The sequence below is a fragment of the Pteropus medius genome, unplaced genomic scaffold, assembly GCF_902729225.1.
Source record: "Pteropus medius unplaced genomic scaffold, Ma_sr-lr_union100, whole genome shotgun sequence".
In the NCBI taxonomy this organism is placed as follows: domain Eukaryota; kingdom Metazoa; phylum Chordata; class Mammalia; order Chiroptera; family Pteropodidae; genus Pteropus; species Pteropus medius.
The window spans coordinates 3,827,110-3,853,460 of NW_024344437.1; the positions used below are offsets into that span (position 1 = coordinate 3,827,110).

Sequence of the window (26,351 nt, forward strand, 5' to 3'; positions counted from 1 at the left end):
TACACGTTCTTAAAAGAAGGGGATGGACTAAATTTGAGAATGACATGTTATTTGCAGTTAAGGTAAATGATCATCCAAATCAAAGGAAAAAGAAATTTCTAATTTACAGTCATTCCTAGACACAAAACACAAAACATATAATTACTTCAAGATGGGAGTTATACTTTATGAAATAATTTATAAATCATTTGCTCATTCTTTTAGTCATTAAATAAGAAGTTATTAAATGTCAAGTGAAAAGCAATTGTGTAGTTATTGCTCTCAATATTCACTGGACTAAGGGGTATCGACCAGCACAATATAATACAACTTCCTGAGGAATGACAAAACATCCAAATAGCTTTGATTACTTGGTAGAATTATTCCAGGGTGATCACGCTGCTTGAGAATCATTATGAATAGGAAAAATCACAACGGTAAACCGGCCTAATTTACTTATTCAAAAACAGATCACATCAAAAATACTATTTGTTGCTACAAGCTATTTAACTCAGTTCAATAATATTTATCTACTCCTTTGTTGGTTAATGTTTTGTGCCATAATAAAGAATAACTACATGTTAAAAGAAAAGGGACTAAGTAGAGTGTTATTCCTGGAGCTTTATAGTAAGAGGGTGCCTGAAAAAATCCAAAAGCTGGCTGAAGAAAAATCATCTTTAACCCGTGCAAGCTTGTTTGACTTGGTGGTATTTGTCTGACCTGGTTAAAACTTGAGTTACCACATTCCTCAATTTTAAGCCATTCTATCTAGAAAACTGATAGATATTTCAAAACCTGTTTTCATCACAACTGAAAATCAAAATACAAGTCCTACTTAAAATAAGTAATTCTCAATTGTAAATAACATCATCGGTAGAAATAAGTTCAAATATAAAGTAATATGGTCCTTATTACAATGACCAATTCCTAAGATTGATGACATATAATATGTCATAATAACAAGAACCAGCATGTATTGAGAGCTTACCCTGTCAATCTATATATTTTATCACATTTAATCTAAATAATCCAATAAACTATTATTATTCCTATTTTATAATGGTAGAAACTGAAGCACAAAAAAGTTAATAACACACTCAGAGTTACACTTATAGTAAATAGTAAACTTAGGATTTGAATCCAAGTCTGCCACACATATAAACCACTGTAATACACAGCCTTCACAACAAAACAAAGGCACAAAAATTCTCCTGCACGAATAAGGCCTACTTTGAAAGGCTCCAGAAAATAAGATTATTCCTTTAATAAATCATTTTAATATTAAGACCCCTATATAGAGTAAAACTCGAGGTTTATAACAGTATAATAGTGTCAACAAAGGTTAATCTTATAGAAACAGTAACAAGTTTCAAAAAGAGAGACGACTAAATAAAGTACATGGAAACTAGAATGCTTCAATTGAAATACAGAAGGTAGAGAAGTAACTTGTTTTAGAGCTTAGCTCAATTTCTCCAAAAAGTAACTAAGAATTAAACTGAAATGCTGACAAATATTTATAATGCAAAGATTTCAAAAAATGTATATCAAATCTACAAGATTTAAAAACTTCAAATAAATTCTCATTTCTCTAGAACAATTTACTACTGACTAAAAATAAGATGATATATCCTACCTATCTCAAGGTTTCATTCATCTACATGAATGTATGATTACCCAGAAAATAAGAAATTCTATCAATCCTTGCCCTATATCTAAGAATCTTGGTTCTTCAAATAGCGGGAGAAATTCCACTCAACAACTCGCCTTTAACATTTTAAAAGCCGCAAGATTACCTCTCATGCACACATTTGTCTCTAATGATCCCCTAGAAATCTTTAAATAACAAAAGATTGTATTACTGATACACACAACTCTCCACACACAAGTGAACCTCAGACATCAAGGGCACTGACACAATTAATGAAAAAGTAGTAAATAAGAATTCAAAATAGCGCATAACGAAATCACGGTAACTTGGAATTGGGTATGTATTTATTAAAGAGGAGAGTGAAACCATTTTATTATATGCTTTTTATTGCCTATAAACTAAGAATTTATACAGCATTTAAAAAGTTGAAGTTATTTAATACATAGAAACTAAGAAGAATGATATAAAAAACTAAAAACAAATCATAATGAAAATCAGAATGCTGACCTCTTACACTGTCTTTTATCTCCAAGATAAAATAAATACAATTTAATATCAAAATATAATATAAACACTAAAATAAATTTTGAAGACAGGCAATGAAAAATAACCATGTGCCTTGGATGAACGGACCAGATAACCTGTTAAATATGATTTTAGAACCAAGATTTTATAATAGCGATTCATGAAGATATGTTATTGCGAATAATTTTAGTTATTTCAAACTGCATAATCTTTCTAATTTTTCTTCACAAAGCAAAAAAATTCCATTTCAGGTTAAAATAATTATAGACTTAATTCATAAAGAATCTTTAAATTACACATGGCATTTTCTACTGGCTACTTCATTTCCAACTTCTTTTCGTGGCACTTACTAGATTTATAATTACTAATCATTATGTGTACTGGGTCACTTAGATGATAAAAAACAAAACATTTTTAATTTAAATCCAGGAATGGCATTTAAAGTTTAATTTTTCCAAAAGACCGATCTGCCTCCCAATGAAATTATTTAAGATCTCGCAGCAAAGCAGTATCATAGCAGGGCATGACCAAAGGATCCCTTTTCGCTTCAAAGCTTTTCGTTTTAAAATTCCCAACTTTATACTTTATACAAAAGAAAGCATGATCCATGGATGAGAGTTGAATTTCGTAAATGTACAGGTCACATTTATATTTATATTTATACTAGACATAAAGACAGTCTCAATGCAAGGACAATATTAACAGCAATAGTAAAATGGAATTTGATTAATAATTTAGATATAAAAATGAGAAAATCATGGATTTTAAATATTGCCCATCTTAGCTTTTCACTAGTTTTTTCATCATTCCAAAAGTGTATGACCATAAAGGATTTCATGTATATGTGTACATACTAATGAAGCATTCCTATATTATTTTTGAAGTAGAAATTAATGTTTACCAATAAAACTTTCTCTTTAAATTCTCCAACATAGCAATGTACACAGTCAAATAGCTATTGAAATTTACGTTTAATTTCTTACATTTATGATTCTAAGATTAAATCGGTTTGCTGAATGAGATTTTTTAATAAAAAAAATTTTTAATAAAAAGGAAGCTACAAAAATTGCACATGAAATCAATCTAATTAGAAGATACTGAACTTTTATATAAATATAAATATGCCACAAGTTAGATTTGGGTTCTCAAAAATGAAATACATATAAAAAAAAGCTAATATCAATTAATACTGTGCTAGTCTTATGATAACAGCATTATAAAGTAATGCCAGTATTTATAATATCAATTATTTAATTGTTATTAAATACTATTCTTCAGAATAAACTTTATTTTAGTAATGTTGTTGAACCTGACAGGATTTCATGAACGATCCAAACCATGAGCATTTAAAGGAAAAGGTCAGGACTGAGGTTTTTCCCCCAACTGCACATTATAATCACTACACTACGCCTGAAGGGATTTATTTATTTATTATGAAAGAAGTCACTCCTTCATGGCTATAAGAACCTCAGTGTCAGGTTTGTTTATATTAGGTAAATATATATCTGCCTTGGTACTAAAGAAACTTTTATTACCACTTGAAGGATAAAAACCAAACACTGTAATACATTTACACAGCACCAAGTATACCAGGCATAAATTAAGCGTGTAAAAAATATAAGGAAATACACAGTCAAAGAACACTTACCAGACGGTTGTTTCCACTTGACTATCATTGAGCTGTCGATTGTCCAGTTGGGCAAAGAGTGGGAAAAGCACTTGAATCCCTCCAATGGAATGAATTGCACTATGAATTGAATGTGTTACTATAGCTTTCACATCCTATGTTGAAAAACAAAAATGTTTATTACATTTCTGAAGCATGTTATTATTATTTCCTTGTTTCAAATAACTTTGTAAAAGCATTAAATAACATTAGATATTTTAAAAACCCTCAATTATACATTTTTGATACACATATAAAATAAAAATTTGAAACCTGAAATCTTGAGAGATTTTTATACTGAAATTAAATTTACAAATCAAAAGATATTTTAGAATAAGAAATACCACTAATGGATTTAAAGACACTTTAGGTAATTTCATGTTAGCAAGTTACATTAATATGCTCTTAAACCAAAGTATACTTTTATATTAACAACTACCTGTTTAGCTAATCAAATGATTTTATTTCAAAGGTTGTAGGACATACAAGATAACAGAAATGACTGACATCCTACGAAGGAGACAAGTCCAAGGTAAAGTACATTGCCCCAAAAGAGGCAGAAAGCAAAAACATCATTCAAAGAACTAGAAAACCAAAAAAGAAAAACAAACAGCAATTGGAAATTTATAGATGAGCAATGCTTAATAGGTAAAATAAAGATACTGTTAATGCTGACGAGAATGTGAAAACTAAGTTACTATTCACCCACCTGGAGCATTAGAGCATGTGGAGAATGCACGAAAATTGATGCGTTTTCCTTTGGCGAGGATTCCAGGCATAGCTGAGCATCAGTTGCTTTAGCATTATATGTAAATGCAATACTACTTGCAAGTTTTCCATCATACAGAACCTGTTTATGATGTTCTGCCAAATGAATATCACTCTCAGACTTAAACTTGAAGGTGCTCTAAAAAAATAAAACTAAATTAAACACTCATTTTAAATGTAACAGAATAAAACTCTAAAGTTTTAAAGCAGAGAAACATTTAAGATAATAAAAACCTGCTGTGACTACTCCAAGTACCAGACATTAATCAGTGGTTTTATATTATTTTGTTATTCTCATTTCAGTTCTATGAGAGTTAAATTTTATTATGCTAATAAACACAGTCAGATTGTCATTTTCTCATTTTTATTGTTTTTTATTATTTACAACAAAATTATTTTATTAGAAAAAAACATGAGGCCAGCTGAAATTAAATAAATCAAATTTTACTTTAATACTCCATAGCAAAAAACTGTCCTGTTAATACCCTTAAAAGTGTGTACATACACACACACATACACACACACACACACACAGTGCCTGACACATGAATTACTTATATTGAAAAATGACTATTGTTGAGAATACGAAAAGTGTTCACATGAAAAATTTTTGCCTTTTCTATAGAAAGTATATCAACATACTGAATACCAATGCCACTACACAAAAGTGTGACAATAGCCTTGTTAAACACAAACAAGAAGTTTATTAAAACATGTCACCACTTTAGAGAAGAAATATAGATGCACCAAATGTAATAAGAAAGGTATTGTTAGACACAGTTAAAATTTCTCTGCCGATATGAACCTGACAATGACAAATTATATTTAATCTTTTCAACAATCACAGGATATAAGTATTATTATTTTCACCTTACACTATGCAAACCAAACATTAAAGACCTTAAGAGCCAGAAGGGATGGAGCCAAGACAAAATGCCATGCCTTCTCATTTATGGTCAGTATTAAAGGACTGACAGTGAAGTGACCCAGATAATAATCCAGGCTCCACCACTAATTATACCTTGACACTTATTTAAGATCAAAAAAATAATTTAAATGATGTGGCTCCATTTTCTTACTCTAATGTGATGAGATTAAATCCAATATTCCAAACTCAAGTTTTTACAGGAGGCAAACAGATAACACATAGAAGTGCAGGGGGCCAGGTGGGGACTTCTTCCAAATAGAGTGTGTGTGCCTTGTCTAAAAAAATGACCCCTGCTGCTCGGCTCAAGCTAATTATTGTACAATATTGCCAGTTCTTCCATAATTTAAGAGAAACATAAAATCTGGATTTTTTTATATAAAATTACCTCATTTGTAATTTAATCCAAACATTTTAAAACATTGTGCAGACCAAACATGTCAGGCCAAATTTAGCCACTTCTACTTCCAGACTAGTATCTAGGGCCTTTCTACCTTGAACGTGGATGCATACCATTCGTTATTAAACATGTTCCCAGAGAAAAGCAGTGTGGATGATTAAAAATGCATGCATGTATGGTTCTGGACGGTACTTCTCATCTCTGGAATGTAATTACATTTACATAGTTCAATATTACAAATTAGCTAACACAACTGCACACTCTCACATCAGAACTTTTGTTCTCTCTCCATTAAATGAAATGTAGAACATTATTTCTCACCTCAAAGTTTCAAACTTTAATCTTTTTAAATGCACAAATTCGCACTTCCCAAGCTAGAGGTAACAGTTGGTATTAAAATATGTACTCGTTTAAAATATTCTATTTCAATCCCTAATGCACTAAAGAACAAGTGATAATTAAATGGAAAAAGACTTTTTAAAAGGTCTTTTAAAAAAATTTGAATGAAATCACGATGATTATATTAGGTAGTAATGCTGGCAGTATAAAACTGATCTAATCACCTTCTTTACTGATTGCCTTGGTATTGTAAATAAAATATTTTAATATATATTATAATAAGATCATAAATGCTCAAAATGTTTATTATTTGTGTTTCTAGCCCATCATTTTAAAGTAAAATTTCAGATATGCTAAATTTTTGACTCACGCTACAGAGCACTGCTCAGAAACAGAATTACTTTGAAGGCGTAAAACATATGAGCTAATTTGCAGAAATAAAATTATACAACTGAGGGAACTGGGGGGAGAGTGTAGAGGACATTAAGACACTGGAGAAACAGACCAAATAAGGAAGAGGAGAGACAAAAAGAGTTGGAGGAGCCAGGAGCAAGTTGGAGTTTTATCAAGTAGGGGTGTGCTGCCTCCTTATGCTGATAATACCACACTAAGAGAAGCGATGATGGGGATAACATCTGGAGGAAGAGCAATGTGCACTCTAGCTAGTTAGACCTACCTTAAATTAAGGATTTCTGCGAGGGAATGGGATTTGAAACCAAAAGCAAAGGTAACAAAAGAAAAAATAAACAAGACTACAACAAACTAAAAATCTTCTTATGGTTTTTAATCAACAAAATGAAAAGGCAACCCACCAAATACAAGAAAATATTTTCAAATCATAAATTTGATAAAGGGTTAATAGCCAAAATATAAAAAGACCTCATACAACAAAATAGCCAAAAAAAACCAAACGATCCGTTTTAAAAACTGGCAGAGGATCTTAAGAGACATGTTTTCGAAGAAGACATACAAATAATCAATAGGCACATGAAAAGATCCTCAATATCACTAGTTATCAAGCAAAATAAATGAAACCACAATGAGATATCAACTCATATTTGTCAGAAGGGCAATTATCAAAAAGGCAAAAAATAAGTGTTAATAGGATATGAAGAAAAGGGATCCCTTGTGCACTGCTGACAGAAATGTAAATTGGTGTAGGTACCATCAACAGTATGAATGTCCCTCAAAAAAATTAAAAATAAAATTACTATATGATCCAGCAATTCTGAGTATTTACCCAAAGAAAATGAAACCACTAATGAGAAAAGACATATGTAACTCCACGTTCAGAACAGCATTATTTTCAAAAGCCAAAATATGAAAACACAACCTAAGTGTCCACTGATGATGGATTTAAAAAAAATGGTGTACACACACACACACACACACAGCATAATATTATTGAGTCCGAAAACAGAATGAAATCTTGCCATTTGCAACAACATGGAGGGGCTTTGAAGGCATTAAGCTAAGTGAAAGATGCCAGGCAGAGGAAGACAAATGCCATGTGATCTCACTTACAGCTGGACTCAAACAGCAAACACACAAACAAAAAAAGAGCTCATAACAGAAACCAATAACAGACAGTGGCAGGTTACATCCAGTACTAGCTACTTCATCATGGACAAAATCAGAAGTCAGGTTGAATGTCTCTAAATTAATTAAGCAAGAAATTTTGTAATTTGATAGCAAGTTTTAAAGATTTTTGCAAATTATTATCCCTATACGAAAAAGAAACTAGTTAGAGTACCAGTGGATTTAAAAAAAAATCAAAGCATTTTTGGTTGAATTCATGGGAAGTTTTTGAGCGAAGGAGACTGTTCTCTACCAAAATAAACAAAAAAAATCACTTCATCTTTATGAGCTTCAAAACTAATCTTAGAAGCGTCATGTGCCTGACTGAACTGGTTTTAAAGCTATCTCCTCTATGAACAATTTCCTAGTTCCTACAATCAGAAACCTTCTCCATGATCCCATAGGGCTTAGTGTTCACAGATTATATCATGATTATAAGTTCAGTCAAGTTAACTTTTTAGGTTTTCTTTGTCTCCCCCCTCTCTTAGTTACGAGGTCCTTAAAGGCAGTTTACAGTTTGCATCTTCCATAATGCCTATAACAGTGCTCTGTGCATAGAAATGCTTTAATAAATGTTCTCTGAATTGTAAAGCTGTACGATGAAATTGACCCTAATGGAATCCTTTTAATGTTTTTCCTCTAATCATTTTCGAACTACTTTTAAATGACATTTCCTTATTCAGGGCAAATTCTGAATTTAGAATAAAATTATCCATTTCTTATTCTTAAGATTAAAAAACATAATACCCTATTCTGTCTTTCTTGATTTTGGCCTTCCATCTGGACTCAATGCGATCATTAAACTCCTGTTTCTACTACTGCTAAAACCTACCACTTTTCTGTTTTTAGCCTATTTAAATATTTTTCTTTGCTTCTTTTCATAGAGACTGTGCCCTTTTCCTTTATATTTTGTGTGTATAAAAGAGTTGGCTATTTTAAGAAACACAGCACTCTTAAATAGAAATATGAAATCACCAATGTTCTTTGCTCTACAACTGAACTTGCAAGCAATAATTTTTTTTTGAGCTGAAAGTCCTGAAAGTCTTGTACTAACAGTTAATGATATAATTTATTTTTATAATCATATATACTAACAGTTAATTATATAATTTATTTTTACAATCAATGTACTAACAGTTAATGATATAATTTATTTTTACAATCATCAATGAATTTAAGTGAAAAGTCCTACAAAACACTAAAGGTATCACTCTCTTTGGCTCATGGTTATCCTTCAAAAACAATGTCTGAAGTGGTTTATTGATTCTTCTTATCCATTTTTTGTTTTTGTTTCAGATGGGGTATTATTATAACTACTATGCTTAAGAACTCAGCATACCTACTTTCTAAAAATAATGATTAAAATAAAATACAAAATGTGTTGTAAAATACTGTAATCAGCTTCTCCACACTGCATTATATATATTTCACTGTTCGGAACAAAACCTTTATTTTCATTTTGTTCATACATCTTACAATGGAATTGACAATGTTTACTATATTGTATTGGAAGTAATAAAATCTTTTCAGGGAAATAAAATGACTATTAAAACCTATTCTTATTTGAAAAAAAAGGTGATTTTTTTTTTTCAGTCCACGATACAGAGGCTTTAATTCCCTTCTTTAGCTTGCAGGAGCAAAACCACCTCACCTCATAATTAATTAGCTCTAACACTTTTAAGTTTAAAATACATATATAATACAATTTAAATGATTACAAACATATAACCCATTATGTAAATATAATAATTTTCTTCTCTTTACCCCATCTGTGATATTTAGATTGCTTCCGAGTCTTCAAAATTATATATTAAGCTATAATAAGCATATTTGTGAATATCGATCTCTATTGGATTATTCTTTTAATAAAGCCTTTCAGAAGGAAAACTGTTAGATAAAATGGTATGAGATGGGCAGGGATGAGAATGAGGAGTGACAGTCAACAGGCATGAGGGAACTTTCTGGGGTGAGACTGGATTGCGGTGATGTTTGCACAATTCTGTAAGTTTACTTAAAATAAACTTGTACACTTAAATTAAGTGAATTGTATGATATGTAAATTATACTTCAATAAAGATTTATAAGTTTTTAAAAGAAAATATGACCCATATTTGGGGGGGAGGAGGGGAGAACAGGCAGCAGACACTGCTGGTGAGAGAAAACACATGTGAGATTTAACAGAAAAACACTTCAAAGTGGCCGTTAAAAGTATGTTCAAAGAACAAAAGGAAACCATAATTAGAGAAGTAAATACAGGTATGATGACAATATCATATTAAATACAGAATATCAATTAACAGCTTCTATAAAAACAATCCAAATGGAAATGCTGAACTTGGAAAGTATAATTGCTTTGAAAAATTCTCTAGAAGAATTCAGCAGATTTTGACCAAGCAAAAGAAAAAAAATAGCAATCATGAAGCTAAACTGATAGACGATACAGTCCAAACACCAGAGAGAGAAAAGAGTGAAGAAAAATGATCAGAACTTCAGAGAAATGTGGGAAACAATTAAGTATACTAACATATAAAGAATGAGAATAGCAAAAATAGAGAAGAAAGAGAACAGAGAAGAAAAATATTCAAAAACTTAATAGCTGATAACTTCTCAATTCATTGATAAAAATTAATTTACACATTCAGGAAGCCCATTAACTCAAAGAAGGATAAAAGCAAAGAAATTTACAATAAAAAAATAACAGTAAAAATGCTGAAAGCAAAAGACAAGGAGAAAATCTTTAAAGCAGCATAAGAAAAATGACTTCACTTAAAAAGGAGCATTAATAAAATCAACAGCAGTCTTATCATCTGAAAAACCTGGAAGCAAGAACACAAGGGAATAAAATATTCAAAATGCTCAAAAAAAAAAAAAAACTTTACAACCAAGAATTTATATCCAGCAAAGCAATCTTTCACATCTGAAAGCAAAATAAAATATATTCCCAAATGAATAAAAGCTGTGATAATTTGTTGCTAGCTAACTCATCTTACAAGAAATAACAGAGGAAGTCTTTCAAATTAAAAATTAAATGACTCAAACAGTAATTTGCATTCACAGAAAAAACAAAGAGCACAGTAATTACGTGATTATAAAAGGTGGTATAAATACATATTTATTCTTTTTACTTTTAACTGATTTCAAAGCAATTGTATAAAATAATATGCATACAACATATGTTTTGCCTACAACATACAGAAATGAAATCTATCCTCTAATAATAACACAAAAGAGGTGAGTGGGAAAGCTATACACTCGGCTAAAGAAATGATTCCAGGCAGTAACTAAATAAAGAGATGCATAAGTGATAAATAAGTTTAATGTAACAAAAGCTATAAACATATATTTGATATTCTTTCTTCTCTCACCTTCCTTAAAAGATGCACAACTAAATAAAGTAATAATTATAACAATGTAAGGTTGGGTTTGTAAAATTTATAGATGTACTATGTAAAACAGTATCACGAAAAGAAAAAAAAAACCAGAATAACAGAGAAGTAATATGTCTATATCTCTATGGAATTAAGTTTGTATAAATGTGAAGCTGATTTTTATAAGTTAAAATATGTTAAGCCTTAGAGCAACTATTAATAAGTCAAAAAACAGAGTAAAAAAAAATCATTAAAGAAATGAAATTGCTACATTAGAAAACATTCACTTAATTCCAAAGAAAGCAATAAAGAAAGAATAAAGTAATAAAAAGGACATGAAGTTTACAGGTTACAAAAAATAAAATGACAGATGTAAACTCAACTATATCAATAATACTAAAGGTGAATGAAATAAACAACGCACTTAAAAAGGCAGAGATCATTAGACTGAAAAATGAAATAGGATTCAACATATTGTCTACAGAAGACATACTTTAGATTTAAAGTCAAAAACAGATTTAAAGTAAAAGGAAGGAGGAAATTATCAAGAAATCACAAGAGAGCAGGAATGGCTGAACAATATCAGACAAAATAGACTTTAAAACAAAATATCTTACTAAAAAGTGACATTTAGTAATAAGAAAGTCAATCCATCAGGAAGTTATAATAATCATAAATATGTGTGCACCTAACAACAAAGCACCTGACAGAAATAAAGGGAGAAACAGACAACTTAATAATAGTCAGAGGCATCAAAATCCAACTTTTGGTAGTAGATAAAACAACTAGCTAGAAGTCAACAAAGAAACAGAAGATGGGAACAAACACTATAAACTGATTAAAGACATCTCTATGACATTCCGCCCAATGACAGAAAAATACACAGAATTCTTACATGTACGTGAAACATTCTTCTGGATAGACCAATGTTAGGCCATAAAACAAACCTGAATAAATTTACAAGGATAGATATAATACAAAGTATAGTCTCTGACCAAAATGAAGTGAAATTAGAAATCAGTAACAGAAATTTGGAGAATTCAAAAATATAGGGGAAATAAACAAAATATTACTAAATTTTTAACCAATGTGTCAAAGAAATCAAAAAGAAAACTATAAAACATTTTGAAATAAATGAAAATAATGTCACAAATACCAAAACATAACCAGACAAATTAGCACTCAACAGGGAAATTTACCACTGTAAATGTTTACAATAAAAAAAGAAGACATCGAATCAACAACCAAATCTTCCACCTTATTACATTGGATAATAAAAGAACGAACTCAACATAAGTCAATCAGAAGAAAGAGAATGAGAAGAATTACAGGAGAAATTAATGAAAGATAAAAAGAAAAACAATAGGAAAAAACAATAAAACTAAAAGCTGGTTCTTTGAAAAGATCAACTGAATTGATAAATCTGTACCTACATTGATTAAAATATTATCATCTCAATAAATACTCACCTTAATAAATGGAAGAAAGGCATTTGACAAAATCATTCAACAAAGCAGGAATAGAATGAAACTACTCCATCTTATAAAAAGCATCTATGAAAAACCCACAGCTAACACCATTATTTAATGCCAAAGGACTGAAAGCTTTCTCTCAAAGATCAGTAACAAGACAAGGATAGCTACTCTATTCACTTCTGTTCAATATTATACTGAGCTTGGGAAATTAGGCAAGAAAAAGACAAAAAAAGCATTCAGATCAAAAGAAAGAAGTAAAATAATCTCTGCAGATAATATAATCTTGATATAGAGAAAATCTTAATGAATCCGCCAAAACAAAAACCAAAAAACTAGTAGTCCTAATAAGTTCAGCAAGATTGCAGAATACAGAATCAATACACAAAGACCAACTGTATTTCTATATACTAGCAAAGAAAATCGCAACATTAGATATAAAAATGCATTTACAAATCAAAAGTAATAAAATGCTAGAGAATAAATTTAACAAAAGTTCACGAATTCTAGCATTAGGCTTAGGGCAAAAAGTACAAAATATCTTTGAAAGAAATTACGAAGACCCAAATAAATGTGAAGACGTCCTGTGTTCATGGATTAGAAGGCATAATAGTGTGAAAATGGCAATACTTCCCAAATTGATCTACAGATTCAATACAATCTCAGCAAAATCCCAGCTGAGTTTTTTGTTGCTGTTGTGTTTGTCTTGGCAAAAATTGATAAGCTGATTCTAAAATTCATGTGAAAATTAAAAGGACTCAGCATAGACCAAAAATATTGAGAAAGAACAAATGTGAAAAACTCACATTTCCCAATTTCAAAATTTATATGAAATATCCAGAATAGATAAATCTATGAAGACAGACAGTAAATCAGTAATAGCTTAAGACCGAATAGGAAATGGGAAAATAGAGAGGTGACAGCTAAAGTATGTAGTGTTTCTTTTTGGAGGTGATGAAATGTTCTAAAATTCACAATGTTCATAACTACATATATTTGTGAACATACTAAAAAACACTGGATTTTATACTTTAAATGGGTGAATTGAGCATATGTAAATTGTATCACAATAACGCTGTTAAACAAACATAAAACAAAGAAAGGAAGCTGTTTTCCTCTTCCTACTGACTTCTTGAAAACTCATAAAGCTATCAGGTGTGGCTAAGTAAGGCTGGTGCCCGCTGTCAGGGTAGAGCAGAAAACCTGCGCTGGCCAGCAGGGTGGAAGGGCCCTGAACTGAGTGAGAAGCTTGTCCATACAGACAAGAAACATGATATCAAAACCCTAAAGAGGTGAGGAGGGTGTCCGCCCAACAGGGCCAGCCGGCATGGAGAGAGAACGAGCACGCTGAGTAAGGCATCTCTGCAAGGGTGAGAGAGCATCCGCATAGGAGAGCTCTTTGGCTGGGGGTGTCAATGATGAGGAGGATGACAAGGGCCATCACAGTGGAACGGGGGCAAAGGGTTTCATGAAAGAAGGGGCAACTTGCTGCAGGATGGTAGAGCATGAGCAGGGTAGATCTACCCAGTTCAGGATGTCAGAATTCTAACTAGTAAGTATCCATCTAAGAGGACAAAAATAGAGGAGTGGGCTGTAGACTGGTGCATAGTTTCGGTGCATGTGCAAGGTAAGGAGAGTGTTCAGATGGTCACTTGGGGGGCTTCTCTGTACAGGAGTCAGAGCCCACACAGGATGAGAAGGGCATCGGCCTGAGAGGGGATCCAGTGAGGGAGCTGGATGTACACTGGGGACTGAAAGCCATGTATTTAGAATGCTGCTCGGCACGTTGGAGCCTGAGTGGGGTGAGCAGGGCACACTCGTAGGAAAGCTGCCTGTCACAAGCACACTGATACAGGGAGACAGGCAGCCGAGGGCTGGAAGGACACAAGCAGGACAGGACGGGGAGCACATGTAGCTAGGTGGACTACCCAGTATGAGGTGACGCAGAATCCAGGGAGGGGTCACGGCCTCTACACAAGAGGGTTGCCGAAAAGATGAAGACGACAGGGCAGAGGAGAGATGGCCAGTTTGAGGGCCCAGCTGAGGATGGGGAACTGGAGCAGAGAAAGGGTTAAGAGGGCATCATAAGGGGGTGGGAGGTGGTCAGTGGCCAGCAAAGGACACTAACGTCTGCTTCCAGTGAAGAGGGCATCCACATGGGAAATGAAGGAAAGACTGAGCAGACTACAGATACATTGTAATATCATGCAGTGAAGTGGATCTTTATGGACAATTAGCAAAATCTCTAGTTGAATGAGATGGTAGTAACGCATTGGTGTTGTTAATTAGGCAACAGAATATCCTTGTTGGTAGGAACACAACATTCAGGGAGGATGGATCATCATGGCATCATCTACTCTCAAACAGACCAGGAAAAAAATTGCTTACTACTGTGATTGTAACTTTTCTGTAAGTTTCCTTTTATTTTTAAATTTAAAAATGAGAAATAAGGAGATAAAAATTTAAGAGAAAGTAACAAATATTAAAGATAAAGTAAATCAAACACGTAGAGTCAAGTCTCTGAAGAAAACCAAAGCAAGGAAATGGAACAAATACTAAGCAGTATAAGAAAAACTGCTCGAAATATAAAAAGATACAAAACTATGCACCGAAATTGCATACCATCAACTCAGGCTGACCAAGACACATGTAGCAAAACTGCTAGATTTAGAGAAAAAAGAAAACAATCCTTTGGCCCTGTAGGCAAAAAAGAGCAAGTACTTTATATTAGACTGTCATTGGACTTTCAACAGAAATACTTTAAGACAGAGAAAAATTAGGAACGTATTTAAGATGTTCAACGAAAGGATAGCCAAGGGGTTTATAGCTAGGAAAATGACTTTCCAGTGCAAAGACCCCTGATAAACTAATGTAGAAATGCAGTTCTCAAGAAATATTATTTCCTTGAGACCTTCCTGAGAAATATACTACAGAATGAGGGAAAATATTAGAACTTTAGAAAAAAGAATTCTACATCATTTTAAGTTATATCTTCTCACCATTCACTGAAATTCTAGTATAGTATATATAGTATCGCAATAAGGTAATATGCTTGAAATTTTAAAGCAAATATACCTAAACAAATATAATCAAATGTACATTGCAAAAGATTCACCTTAGTACTATTACGCATATATTCTATTACTCAAAACATTCCTTATATCTAAGATTTTTTAAAAACTATTTTCGAAATCTACGGCACTTTTTAAAGACTTTTATTAACAGGTGCTTGCAGTTTGTTGACTTTTTTGAAAAAAAAAAATTTGTAACCTTTTACTAAAAACTAAAATTGAAGTTCTTAAAAATCTCAATTTGACCAGATATAAAACATATAAATAAAAAAACTTTAAAGGTGTATTGAGAAAAACCAGGCTTCAAAAAAAAAATCATGTTTGTCATTCTCGAAAAGAGACATCTTTAGGCTGCATAGATAATGCAGATAGTTCTAGTTTTCTGGTCACAGGACAAAAGGCAAGGTCTTGAGGTCTTCAGCTTCAATCTTTAGTTCATTTCTCATCGCTGGAACTTCATTTCTTCTTCCCGAATGACTGAACCAGATGATGGCAGAGCTGGTAAGCAGGCATTTATTCTACCCAGCCCTCCTCAGCATCGCAGAGGACGATTCTCAGCTGCTGGACTGACTGCTTTGTCTCTGTGTCACCTTGTGGTTTAGGGTTTTCTAGATGGCTGAAGTTGCGATGATACCAATGCTGAGGTGGCTGCTGAGCTGGGGTCACAGCCTCTTGATTTTCCTCATCTTCTTGACCGCTGCCCTCTCCAGACTGCCTGTGGTGAGGCCCATGCAGAACAGTCTGTAGCTATAACCCTGATACACATTCTGTCTCTCTGGTCTACCGTGCTCTCCTGCACCAACCATCAGCGCCCTCCACCGCTTCTCCGTTCTTCTCCCTGCACAGCAGGGCTGGAAGACTGTGCTCCACCCACAGACGCAGTTTCCACAAGTAGCAAGGTGAGCACCATGGGCTACGGCTCGGCGGGACTGTCGGGCCTGGCTTTCAGGGGCCCTCTCTGATCCTCATTCCCTGCCCCATTCTCATTATTCTGGTGATTCTGCTGGTAATGACACGGAGGACCCCTGGGATGCAGCAGCGTCTCTAATGCCGACTGACCGTCTGCTGCATATTTGCTGCCTTGCCTGGAGCTCCACTGGGGTCTGCAATCTGCAGCCTTTGCACTCCCTTCCCCTTCAACATCCAGCTCCACAGTGTCTCCATCTCCTGACTGCAAAGGTGCTGCCTGGGGTCCCTCTTCTTTATGGCAGGCTGGTGGGCAGATACATCTTCCATGGTGTCATTCCTGTTGATCAAATCATATTCGTTTCTTATACTGCGCGAGTATCTTCCTTGAGATCACCTTCTTGTCTCCGTCAGGCGGTGCCCGGCCAAGTCTTGGCCTCTGAGCATCTGGCTACACGGGTGGTCACCCGGGCCAGGAGCAGTAGCTCCCCGCTCCCACAACTGGTCAAATTCTACAGCATTTTAAATTATATTTTTAAAGACAAATTGTCATCCTCAAGAGATGGATTTAAATTTTGGATGAAGAAAATTATTTGAAGCTATGCTTGATGAATTAACAGGTGTCATAAAACCTTCTTTCATAAAAATTATATAGCCCTAACGAGAACTGTTTCCTTGTGTTACTTAAAAACTGACCCCTGTGCATTTCTAAAAGAACTGCAACTAACTTGAAAAATGGTAGCACAGTTTGAATATGTATATATCTTCCAAAATATACTGGCTAAAATAAAAAATCATTTAAAATATGATAGTTTAAAAATAAAGCTTCCCTATTTTGCAGAGAAAGTTTACATAACTATATTTCATATGCACATAAGTACATACTACTCAGAGGTTTGTGTTTCTATAAAATTTTTATTTGCAAATCTATTAGGCATAAATACACATATAATACAGTAAAAACAGATAATAAGGAAACTAGAAAAAAAAAACTACATGTAAACAGTTCCTCAAAAGAGAAAAATGATGGAAACAAAGTGAAGAAATATCACAAAGGAAAAGAGAATGTTTTGGCATGAAATGTACTAGAATGAAACAAGCAAAACTAAACAACCGTACTTTCAATCATAATTTAATAGTTCTCTTTGAATTCTGAAAGTACACTACTGTCTTCATTAAATAAAATATTTTTTTCCACACGTCAACTAATTGTAAAAGGCGTGATAATCAAGATCACCCATGACCTTCATGCTGCAAAATCCAACAGCCATTTCTCAGTCCTCAATTTACTCGTCAGCAGCATTTGACATTTATTTTCTCTTCCTTTAAACACTTCCAGGACATGTTACTCCACGGCTGTTCTAATTCTCCTATTGCTGGGTCCTCCTCAACCCCCAACCTCCAAACTGGCTTTCCCAAAGATTCACTACTCAGTCATCTTTCATCTCTGAACTGCCTTCATTGGTACCCTAAACCCACTCTCGTGGTTTTAAATCCTGTCTCTAACCTGCCAAATCTGAATTTCCATTTCCAGCACAGACTTCTCCCCTAAACTCCAGACTTATCTCACTTCGCTATTTAGATGTCGAATAGGCATCTCTTATTTAATTCGTCCAAATCCAAACTCTTAGCCAAAACTTACTCTTTCCAATTTTTGCCCATCTCAGTAAATGACAAGTTCATCAATTCAGTAGTGCAAGCTCAAAAAAATTGGGTCACCTTTGAATTCTCATGCATTTACCTCCCCCTTCTCCCACAATGATAGAAATTCCTACTGGCTTTACCTCCAAAATATATCCAAAAGCTGACCACTTGAAGAGTTTTGTTTTTGGTATGCTTGATTAAAAGTCTAACCAAGTCCCATTATTTTCCACTGTTATTAGCCTCGTCTAAACTACCACCATCTTTAACCTGAAAAACTGCAATAGCCTCCTAACTAGTCTCCTATTTCCACTTGGTCCCCTATTTACCACAGCAGCTGGAGAGATACTTTTAAAACTGACGTCACACCAAGCCACTCAAGACTCTCCAAAGGCTCCCTCTCTCACTCAAGAGCAAAAATGAAAGTCACAACAATCACCTGCAAGCCTCAGTTGATCTCCGAATTCATGTCACACAACTCTCACTCTTGCTCCCTCTAACCTAGTCCCAGGGAAACATCATCAGTGATTTTCCTACCCAGTGAGGTCCTGCTAATGTGTTCACACTTGCTCTGCCATCTGCCCTGAAAGCTCTCCCCCAGGCAGCCGCGCAGCTGGCACCAACTTCACCTCCCTGGGGTCTTCAGTGAAATCTCCCCTAATGACTCCATTCAAACTGCAGTCCACCACTTCCCCTCTTTTTCACCTGCTTTGTTTTCCCCATAGTTCTTACCACTATCTAGCTCGCTATGTTTTCTTTTTTTATTTTGCCTTGTTACTGTCTGTCTCCTCCCTGGATAATGTACATCTTCCTTCCTCTAGTAAAAGCAGACACCGTTTTACCGTTTTGTTCACTGTTGTACCTAGCACCTAAAAAACCTAGAATAGTGTCAATAAACAACATTCAATAATAAATATTTATTAAAAGAATGAATAGTTGAATGAGTGAATGCTTCTTACTCAGAGTTTACCCTGTCTCCATTAATTTAATTTGCATTAATTTATTTTGTTTTCCCTTTCTATTGAGTATATTTGAATTGTTGAATTTGTTGAATACGTTGAATATAAGATATCTTTGATTTGAAAAAGAGGTCTTCAGAATATGCTGTAGGGAAATTAAATACTGAATACTTATTTCAAGAAAAGATATATGACTTTGAATTTGTTCATTTCATTTTGAGTACTGTATTTCAGTTAATATCATTATAACCTAGACACTTTGGAAAATATGGAAACTTCACATTAATATCTCCTCCCTAGAACCTTCCGTTAGGATCTTATACATTACAAACCCAAATAAGAAAAAAAGACAGTGTCATAATTTTTTGCTCTAATCAGTTGTATATATTTTAATGAAAATAAGAGAACAGATATTTTATTTTACCCATATATTTATCATTCCTAATAGTGCTCATTTATTCCTAATGACCCAATTTCTTTCTTCAGTCTATAGAGTACATCTGGTACCAACGAATTACCATAATTTTTGTTATAAGGCTTAAAGAATATTTTCACTGAAGAATTCTGGGGTGACAGGTTTTGCTCTAGCTCTGTGGGTTCCCTGATTTCTGATGAGACTGCAATTACCCAAGTCATTCTTTCTCATATTTATGTCCAGTTTTGCTTCCAAGATTTTCCTTTGGATTTATGCAGTTTTAATATAAAATGCCTACTGTAGTTCTCTTTGAATTTATTTTGCTTGGACTTTCCTGAGTTCCTTCAATCTATAAACGTCAGTATTTTACCAAATTTGGAAAGTTCCTACCATTATTTCTTCTAATATTTTCTCTTGCCCTTTCTATTATTGTTTTCATATTAAATTTCAAAATTGCCTCATACATCTCTGCAGTTTTGTTCTATTCCCTCTAATCTTTTTCTCTCTTCTAATGTTTCTATTCATCTGTACTGAGATTTCTTTATTTCTCTATCATATCCATTCTGCTAATATGCCCATACAATGGATTTTTTACTTCAGATATGTTTCAGTTACAAAATTTACAATTGATTTTTTAAAATTTTATGGCTAATTCCCATCTTTTGATTCATTACAATCAATTTTTTTTAGCCTCACTAGTTATAATAGCTCCCAAAAAGTCCCAGTGTGATAATTCTGTGATTCTGGTTTATCTCGAAGTTGGCGTGAGCCAATTTTCTCTTCTACTGAGAATAAGTCACATTTTCCTAACTCTTCACAGGATGAGTAATTTGGGATTATATGATGGATATCGTGAATATTATTCTGTGGAGACTATATTCCTCTGAAAGTATTTATGTTTTGGGGTGGTCATTTTCTTGTTTAGATAAAATTATAGATAAAATTAACTGCTATGCCTCTTATGTGTGGTGTCTCAAATGTGGTATGCAATTCTTAAAGGCTTAATTACAATCTGGTAACAGTTTGTCAAGATTATATATGGTTTCAGTGATTAGCCAGAGATTTAGGTTTAAATTTTTTAAATACAAAATTCAAACCCTTTTCTGGCTGTCTCTTTTCTGAGGTTGCCCATTTATTGCCATGTAGTGCTGGTCTCCCACTGCTTTTTACCCTAATTTTTCTGGCAGGAGAGTTTTCTATCAAAGTCAAAAACGAGAAACTCAGCCCAGGCTGGCAACCTGTTCCACAGTCTGACGCCCCTTTAAAACCTGCAGAGCCCTTGGGCAGGTGTTTTCTGTACAATGTCCAGAGGTTTTAAGAGGTTATTTGTGGAAAGGTCACTTTGTTAGGAGCTCGCCCTTCCAAACAAGTACTGAAAACCCTCCAAAGTGATTTTTAATTTTGGAGGTTGTTTTATATATTTTCTCTTATCAGTTAAGCCTTTGTCATAATTTAATAAACTGAGAAAAAAGTCATTATACTATTATTTTCCTGAATGGAGGAGAGAACACAAAGCTAAAGATTAAAATATCTACCAATAGAGACTTGCCACATGAGGTTATTTTCCAATGACGATTATAAAATATCAAAAATTTGTTAAAATCTGTTTCAAGTTTATGTCAAAAGGCTACTTTATATGTAAGAATTCATAAATTTACAGACATCCCATAACCCAAACAGAGTGCTACAATAAACTTAATTACTCATGGTAAAGTTTACTATACCAAACAAAGTTATAGTAAGAAATTCTGGATTTTACAAATTACTTTCAAACCTAATAATGTATTTAACTGACTAGATATACCCTCCCTTATTTACTATTAATTAAGAATGACCAGGTATGAAATATTCACTGACAAGCTACATTGTTCAAAACCAGACATTCCACAAAAAGAAAATTACCTAGCACCGTAATGACCAACAGGTCAAAATCACTTGAGACAGGCTCCATAGTATATATAGTTTGATTTTTTTGGGGGGGAGGTTAATCTATTTTATTTACTTCCACCCCAGATGTTGACACACTATATACATTAAGCCCAGAATCATAGAGAATACTGCCTGACCATTACAATTATAGAAAACTCCATTTAATTTGAGGCAAGAAATAACAAATTCTATTTTTACACAATTAATAATTTAAGCTTCGTTTATGATTTAAATCCAATGTCAACTAATTATTATATCCTACACACCTTAAAAATTCCACAGCAACTCTCTACCTCTTGACTCACAGGAAGTGACTATGCCTCCCACTTTACCATGAAAATTGAGACTATAGCGTATGAATCACCTCAGCCTTTTTCCCTGTCATAACACAATCTAAATTTAATTTGCATCATTTCCTCTTTCTCTTCATTCTTTGAATTTCTAGAAAATAACTTTTCAATGTCAAAAATTTTTACAATTATCTTTCCTGGTAGTAATTATACGTTTAGTATTTACAAACTGAGAAAATACATATGCACCCATGGATTTGCAGTGAACTTCCATTAACAGCAAGAGACCCTTGAAAGGCTGGGAACTTTTCAAAACTTAATAGTTTTTCATGTAATGTCCAAAATTTAGAGGCCTTTTCTTTTAAAAGTTCTGACTTTGGTGTAGGTACTCTATCATTTGTTAGGATGCTACAGATACGTTCTGTACCACATGAGTACTTGCATAGAGAACATAGTGGCACAGAGTTAATACTCATTTTCACTGTTGGTATAAAAGAATGCAAAGTGGTTCAGGACAATGTTTGCTACTTTCTCAACGGGAGAATGACATAACTGTTTATATTTAGCCCCTTTTCCTTTTTGTTGCCAGGAAGCGTCCATAAATTCTGCAATTTCACTATAGCACTACAACATTCACACTGGATTTATGGTTTGCATATCTGTATTTATTTGATTTTCTACCTTTATTTACATTTATTTGATTTGGTTGTCACTCTACTTAATAGTCTGTTAGTGCCTGAAGAAAGCTACTGCAAATATTTTATACAACATGGCAAAAAAGCAGGCAAGGAAGGAAGACTGCGTAGTAATCCAAAAATCTGAATTACAGAAACATTCTGATGCAAAGCCAGCACACAGCAGAACTAGGACCCAAACCTAGCAAACGGACCCATGAGAGAAAACATAAAGTAAAACGCATTTCTAGGGATACTGAAACAAATAAAACGGCATGGAAAAAGAGTAGCAAGTACTGTCACCTTGACTTTAAAATGACAGCATTATTGTCATTCAACATTATTTTGATTATTAAGATTACTGAAAACAGGAATATCTTTTCATAAGGGTAAATTCAAACTGTCATTTATATGTCCAATTGAAACATAAAATTAAAAACAGAAATATTAATGCAAAAATACAAAGTCAAAGCAGAAATATTTTAATGTTTTGTAATCCAATTCCTATATCCAATACAAACTTCACATTATTTAAATACTAGGTTTAAAAAAACAGCTCTTCTATGCAAGACACGTACTTCTTGAGAATTATAAACACTTTGACATATACCATATAATTCTTTCTCAGCTCTAAACAATTTTGAGATATCACTATTCCCAATGTGATTTTAATAAAACTCATATATTTCCCTACCACATTAAAAATTAATTCACATATGTGAATGCAATATCTTGCCTAAATAAGTTTTCATTTTAAAAGTTGAAAAGAAGGGAGATTATGATTATTAAATAATTAATTTTGCAAAATCAGGATACTCACTACTATACCCACTTTCTCACTTATTGTAAAGAATAAGAAAAAGTAGAAGCTAAAACTGAATAAACTCAGGCATATGAGCTATTTTACCCCATTTTCCTTCTAGATCTTTAACTATTCTTTCCAAGTTACCTTCAGTTTGAAAAATAACAGTCATTTCATTTGTTCGTTATGTAATTTTTAAATTTCAGATTTCAAATATATTAAGCAATATGGTTTTATAAAACTTATTATTTCAAAATTATATCAATAAAAGCCATGACTTCGACAACAGAAAACATATAAAGAATAAAAAAAGTTTATGAAAAGGAAATAGTTAAAAAGGGAAAAAGCACCTTTGAAACAAAATAAACATTATAAAAACAGCTGAGTTCCAAAAAAATGGAGATGAGTTTTAAACCACACTGAAGACTACATATCATATTATATCACACTTCACATAGAAATTACATAAAACCTCCCGAAGAATTTATAATAAGATAGCTCTTACTACCTTATATCCAGGTCCTAACTGATGAATTGCAAATATCTGTGCAGGGTTGAGCGCTTCACTGAATACATACACGGCACCAAGTTGACCACAGAAAACCCTATTTGCATCAGCGGTTTCAGAAGATCCAAGAAAGCACTTGTCATAGCTCTATTTTTAAAAAGTCATAAAAAAGTCAATGACAATATTTAAAGATATCTGCCTTCACTTACATAAATACCTTAAAACACAACAATAGTAACAGAAGTAAGTATAAATTAGGACTTTATGGAGTATTTAAATAATAAAGCCAGCTAAAGACTTTTAGAAAAAATAATTCAGTTAAATGTTTTATATTTCTGGGTAAGCAAACCAAACAATAACCATTTACTCAATAATAACTTGATAACGTTCCAAAATTTATAGTTAAAGGTAAAGGGCTTATAATTATTTATTTACAATAGTAAAACTAATTTTAAAACTCTAATGATTTATAATTGTCCGTTTATAGAAAGATTCACCTGAATTAGAAAAGACTATTCCAAATTTTAACCATAAACATATAGGGCCTAATTTTTAAAACTCAACCTTAATTTCTCCACTATGGATATGTTCTCTACTGTCCCACACTAAGTCAAGGACACAAAGAAGATCACTTCTACCTCTTACGTGAGCAGGCATTACAAAGTCAAACAAACAACGGTCACCAAATGATGCCTTCCATCTAATACTTTATAAGTCAGCCAAGCAATTTTTCTTTTTTTGTACCACTAATCATATCTTTTAGCAATTTAATTATATTAAATTTAAGGCTTAAAAATTCACATAATAGAAAAAAAATTTTTTGCAAAGTAAAACTATTAAGTTTCTACCAAACTATTTTATTATTTAATTCATGTTATAAAGTGATATGTACTCAAATATATTAAAACACAAATCAAAATAAAACTTACATCATTTGTGTTAACATGCCAAGCCATATCACCATAGGATACCAGCTGTCCATTAACATAACACCGAATTTCACTGTTCCTCCATCGATTGTAAATGTGGACAATGCTGATCATGTACCACTGAAACGGAAAAAATTAGAGATATCAATGAGTAATGTTTAGTTTTTATTGTATAAAAAGCAATCATAGCATTCATAACACGCTACAAAAAATGCCTGAAGGAATATTAACAGTCACTCATTATCATTTCAAGTTACTCCTCCCATTTCTCATTTTGCAGAAGGGACTCACAAAGAATAAATTCGTGAGTGAGACAGAGCTAGAACCCCTTGAATCCTGGTACTCCTTCCACTAAACCAAGATCCAAAAACAGTGGAAATAAAATTATATTTGTGTTCATTCATTTGATATCATTTATATTGTGCCAGGCACTGCAAATAGCCAGGTTTGACAACACTGACCGTAAGTCCAGCGTTCCTGAAATTTATGGTATAGTAAAAGAGATCTACATTACAAGTAAACAAATACAGAGACAGAGAATCATGATGACTACTGTGTGGAAAAAGGAAGGGTATAAAATGAGAAATAACAACCTAGACTCTACTTTGGGTTGCATGGTCAAGAGAGATCTGTGAAAGGAACAACATTTTAACATTTATAGTAAGATTTTGGTTGGTTTCACTTCCAAGATATAGATTAACTATAAATCCAGTAAGAATTATGCATTGTTAAATTAATAATGTGTGATGAAGAATAAAGAAATAAGTTTATATTTAGTTCTCATTTTATGGTTACGAAGCATTTTTAGTGTCCATTTCAATATAAAAGGGTTTAAGTACTGTAAAAATTTATGAATCTAAAACTTAGTCTCTTTGAAGTTAATAGCCTAAAGCAGAGAACATAGAAATATTTTTCTAAAATATAAAAAACTACGAAGGAGTTATAGATACTTGAACAAGTATAGCTTCAGCGACTGGACATTTGAAAAAGAAAATTAAAAAGTGATTTTATATATATATATATATAAGCTCAGTGTTGCCAGAATAAGGGTATAAGTAAAAAGCTGAAAACAAAATCCAAATCATGAAAGACTAAGCTAAAAATTTTATCTTGTAGTTAGGGAGATGCAAATGATTAGTTTGAGTGGTGAAATAATATGAACAGGAATATAAATCAGGTATCAGTGAACTAGTAAAATAGTTTAGAAGAAGAAGAGACAAAGGATCCAAGGTAAGGGGAGAATAATATGAAGAATTTAAGCAGCAGGGGAAGAATTGAAAAAAATAAAGAACATGTATTACAGAGATACAAAGTACATGACATGAAAACTGAACTGATATAAAGATCAAAAAGGGGATGAAGAACAAAACTGACTTAAGTCTCCACTATTATGAAGACGGTAGGCCTCTTAATCGAAACAGGGGAATTAAGGACATGAATGGATATAGGACTGTAGATCGTCAATTCAATGTTACATATTCTGAGGTTGACCAATGGGAGAGACATCCACATGGCAATATCTCACAGGCAGATAAGAACAGAAGAATACAGCTCTGGAG

The 26,351-nt window shown here is 33.0% G+C and overlaps 1 protein-coding gene across 13 annotated transcripts in view; it reads right to left on the reverse strand.

Moving 5' to 3' along the window:
- The window catches only part of NBEA (neurobeachin), a 629,692-nt gene that overhangs the window by 520,346 nt on the left and 82,995 nt on the right, over positions 1 to 26,351 (reverse strand). For 12 of the 13 annotated variants that reach the window (XM_039873014.1, XM_039873019.1, XM_039873011.1 and 9 more), the window contains exons 7-10: positions 24,793 to 24,912; positions 23,864 to 24,010; positions 4,528 to 4,725; positions 3,801 to 3,934 (exon numbers count right to left, since the gene is read on the reverse strand). In XM_039873014.1, coding sequence (XP_039728948.1) covers positions 3,801 to 3,934; positions 4,528 to 4,725; positions 23,864 to 24,010; positions 24,793 to 24,912 — 599 coding nt within the window. Of the gene's footprint in view, positions 1 to 3,800; positions 3,935 to 4,527; positions 4,726 to 23,863; positions 24,011 to 24,792; positions 24,913 to 26,351 lie in introns of those variants that run through there. The other variant, XM_039873021.1, reaches the window with a different exon arrangement.